General features: G+C 37.8%; 1 protein-coding gene across 1 annotated transcript; it reads right to left on the reverse strand.

Annotated features, from left to right (window-relative positions):
• Window positions 1–329: 329 nt before the first annotated feature.
• LOC124092755 (olfactory receptor 9G4-like) lies at window positions 330–1,304 on the reverse strand. The gene has a single exon (XM_046444559.1). It carries the CDS (start codon window positions 1,290–1,292, stop codon window positions 330–332), a length of 963 nt encoding a protein of 320 aa, XP_046300515.1. The 5' UTR covers window positions 1,293–1,304.
• Window positions 1,305–3,660: the final 2,356 nt, after the last annotated feature.

Consider the following 3,660-nt stretch of genomic DNA (forward strand, 5'->3'; position numbering starts at 1 on the left):
TAACAAATTCCTGATAAAATTAACTAATAATAAATAAAGGATTATTTGGCTCAAGTTTTGGATATTTTAGTCCATGGTTGATTGGCAATGTTGCTTTTGGCCAGTGGTAACATTATGGCAGAAGGATTTGCTGGAGCAGAACTGTTCACTTTATGGCCAGAAAGAGAGAGAAAGAAAGAATCAGCACTCCTGATAATAAAAGTGTGTTTTGAACAATATTTCATTCTTACAAGTATAAATTATGAAGTTTAATTGAACTGCAGACACTCATACAAACATGTCTACAAAAACAATAATTTGCAAACTGCAAAAAAGGCATAAAATAAACCTCAAGCTTGTGGTCCTATGGACAGTATTGCTTTCCTAAAGGCTTCTTTGACATCTTTGTTTCTGATGCTATAGATGAGAGGGTTGAGAAATGGGTTGATGATGGTGTAGAACAGGGCAGCCACTTTGTCTCTCTCCAGGGAGTAGCTGGAACTGGGCCTCGAGTATACAAAGAGCAAGGATCCATAGAAGAGCATGACAGAGACCAGGTGGGAAGCACAGGTGGAGAATGCCTTGCGCCTTCCTGAGGCTGAACGGATCCTCAGGATGGCCAGGAGGATGTTGAAGTAGGAGATGAGGATGGCAAGAAGGCAGGAGAGGACAGTGAAACCAACCATACTGGAAAGGATTATGACATAGACCTGAGTGTCTGTGCAGGACATTTTTACCAATGGTAGAACATCACATACAAAGTGGTCGATGACATTATTACCACAGAAACTCAGGCGGAAGGTGTTAGCAGTGTGGGCTATGGCATTCAGAAAGCCTCCTATGTAGGATCCAGCAACAAGCCCAATGCAAACAGAAGCAGACATGGTGCCTGAATAAAGCAAAGGGTTACAAATTGCTGCATGACGGTCATATGACATGGCTGCCAGGTGATAGCACTCTGTGTAGGCTGCCAAGCAGGAGAAGAAAAACTGAGCCCCACATCCAGCCAAGGAAATGCGCTTGTCTTCTGATATACAGATTGCCAAAATTTTAGGGGTATATACAGAGGTATACCAGAAATCCAAAAAAGATAGACTGCCAATCAAATAGTACATAGGTGTATGCAACCGGGCATCAATCTTGATTAAGAAAATAAGAGTCATGTTACCTGACAAGGTTAGCAAATAGATCACCAGAAATATTACAAACAGAATCACCTGCCACTGGGGATCTGCTGAGATGCCCAACAAGATGAATTCATTCAGAATGGTGCGATTTCCTATTTCCATGTCCACAATGGGGAAAGCCTGCATATCATAATGAGGGGGAAAAAACTTAGTGATAATTTCACTAAGAGAAATAAACAGTGTATCAATTAAGTATTATAAGGCCTGTGGAGTTTTATTGTTTATTAGCTGGAATTTTAGGATTTAATTGGTGAATTAGGAACACTCAGATTTGAGTCAGATTTTGAAGTTGGAGCTTCCATTTTTTTACTCTGTAATGTAGGTCCAATTTCTTATCAAACAGGGGGGATGAAAAAATTTAGAATTATTAATACTGGATTCTCATCAGGTTGTCTGAATGTGTGAAGAAGATTCACACATACACACACACACACAAAAACACTCAGCCCTATGTTTGGTACATAGCCTTTATGCAAACATTTCCAGTGTTCTTCCATAAATTAATGAAATCTTCTTATGTATCAAGTAGCATGATGATATTTACATGAATATCAATAAATTTTCCCCTCTGCAACCATAGGCACAAATAGAACACACACACACACACACACACACACACACATACACACACACAGGCAGTTACTATTAAGTCCTGAATCTAACCATTTTAATTCTTACCTCAACCTTATAAAGAAGGTGGTTTATGATCATCTTGTTATGGTTGTAGAACCTGAAACACTAAGCAGTTGAAGAGCAAGCCCAAGATCACAGAGCTGCTGCACATCACAGCTTGTATTTGCATCCAGAATTGTCTTAATTGGGTGCATGTGTTCCCAATGTTAAGCTACATACCCTTCTCATAAGTATACGTTTTTTTACTCTTGTTTTCTCCTTCCGGGGGTAGTGCTATAGTTCTCTAACCACATGAATTTCTCTCATCATCAAAAACATTCAAGAGGTTAGTTTTCTTAACACTTTCTTCCAAATATCTTCCAGAGGACATTCTCATATAACTGAGGCAGTTTGTAATAGTGTGGATGCTGAACATGAAGACTAAACTAATGTTTAATGTTAAGGCATTGAGAGAACATGAATCCTCCAAATTCATAACCTGAATTTCTAAAAGTCAAAAATTAAATGAAAATATTTCATTAAACAGTACTCATTTTTTAAGTATATGATTTTCAAATGTTTTGAAAAAATATCACCATTTGGACCATTGACCCAGTATTCTGTTGATTACCTATCAAGCCTTAAACCAGAGGAAAAAGGTAAAACAAAGAAATGTTGAGCAATTATAATTCTTCTGTGAGATGTCTGTTCAGTTAGCCCATTCTGTGATCGGGTTATTTACTGTTTTTTGGTGTTAAGTGTTTTGAGTTCTTTATATATCCTGGAAATTAATACTGTGACATATATGTGAAGAAGATTTTCTCCCATTCTATAGGCTTTGTCTCCACATTAATGATTGTTTCCTTTGCTGAGAAGAAGGTTTTTAGTTTGAATCCATCCCATTTATTGATTCTTGCTTTTACTTGCAGTTTAGGAGAAATAAGAAAGTCAGATCCTAAGCTGACAAGGTGAAGATTTGGCTCAACTTTCTCTTCTGTTAGGCACAGGGTGTCTGTTCTAGTACCTAAGACTTTGATTCACTTACAGTTGACTTTTGTGCAGGGTGAGAGTTTGGGATTTAATTTCATTTTGTTACATACTGATTTTTACTTTTCCCAACCTAATTTGTTGTAGAGGCGATCTTTTCTCCAATGAATGATTTTGGTGCTCAAACTCGAGTACAAATATCTTACATTACGATTTTTTGTACAATAAACTATAAGCACTTGGTTATAGCCACAATAGTCACCATGAACTTTCTCTACTGTGTTATCATTTGACCATACAAATAAATCTAGGGCTAACTAAGCTCATATTTATATAAAATATCGGAAAATGTGTCAATGCATGGTCAGAGTGAATTACCTCACTTCTTGGGTTGACTGAAAATAGGTTAATGGTAGTCTGTTCTCTAGTTTTCTATTCTAATCTTCCCAGATAATTTTGAAATAATTGAAAATTTAGATATTTAAGTGAGTCATAGAAATAATAAACATTTAAGAAAATGATCTCCCAGTTTGAGGTGAGGACCAAGTGGAGAACACTCACAGCATAATCAGTGTATCAGAGCTTTCACACAGAGAGCCTGGTGAGGTAGAGGACCTGAGAGAGACTAAGGGAGGAAGGTGGAGGGAGGTGCCTTGGGCGTGTCTGAAGCATCAGGTTGTCACATAACTTGTTGAAGATACATTGATTTTAGCCTTTAAACCCACAGAGACCAAAGCTATAATGAGGAATTAATGTGACCACAGAATGAATGAGGGAAACTCATTCTTCTGTCACCTGTTGAGACCCGGATTCCAGTAAAGAAGAAAGGGAAGCATTATAACTTGTATGTAGAACTGGGCATGGTAGTGCATGCCCGTAATCCCAGTGACTCAGG

The sequence above is a fragment of the Marmota monax genome, unplaced genomic scaffold, assembly GCF_021218885.2.
Source record: "Marmota monax isolate L192 unplaced genomic scaffold, Marmota_monax_Labrador192_F-V1.1 WCK01_AAM20220418_F8-fsc00038, whole genome shotgun sequence".
NCBI lineage: Eukaryota > Metazoa > Chordata > Mammalia > Rodentia > Sciuridae > Marmota > Marmota monax.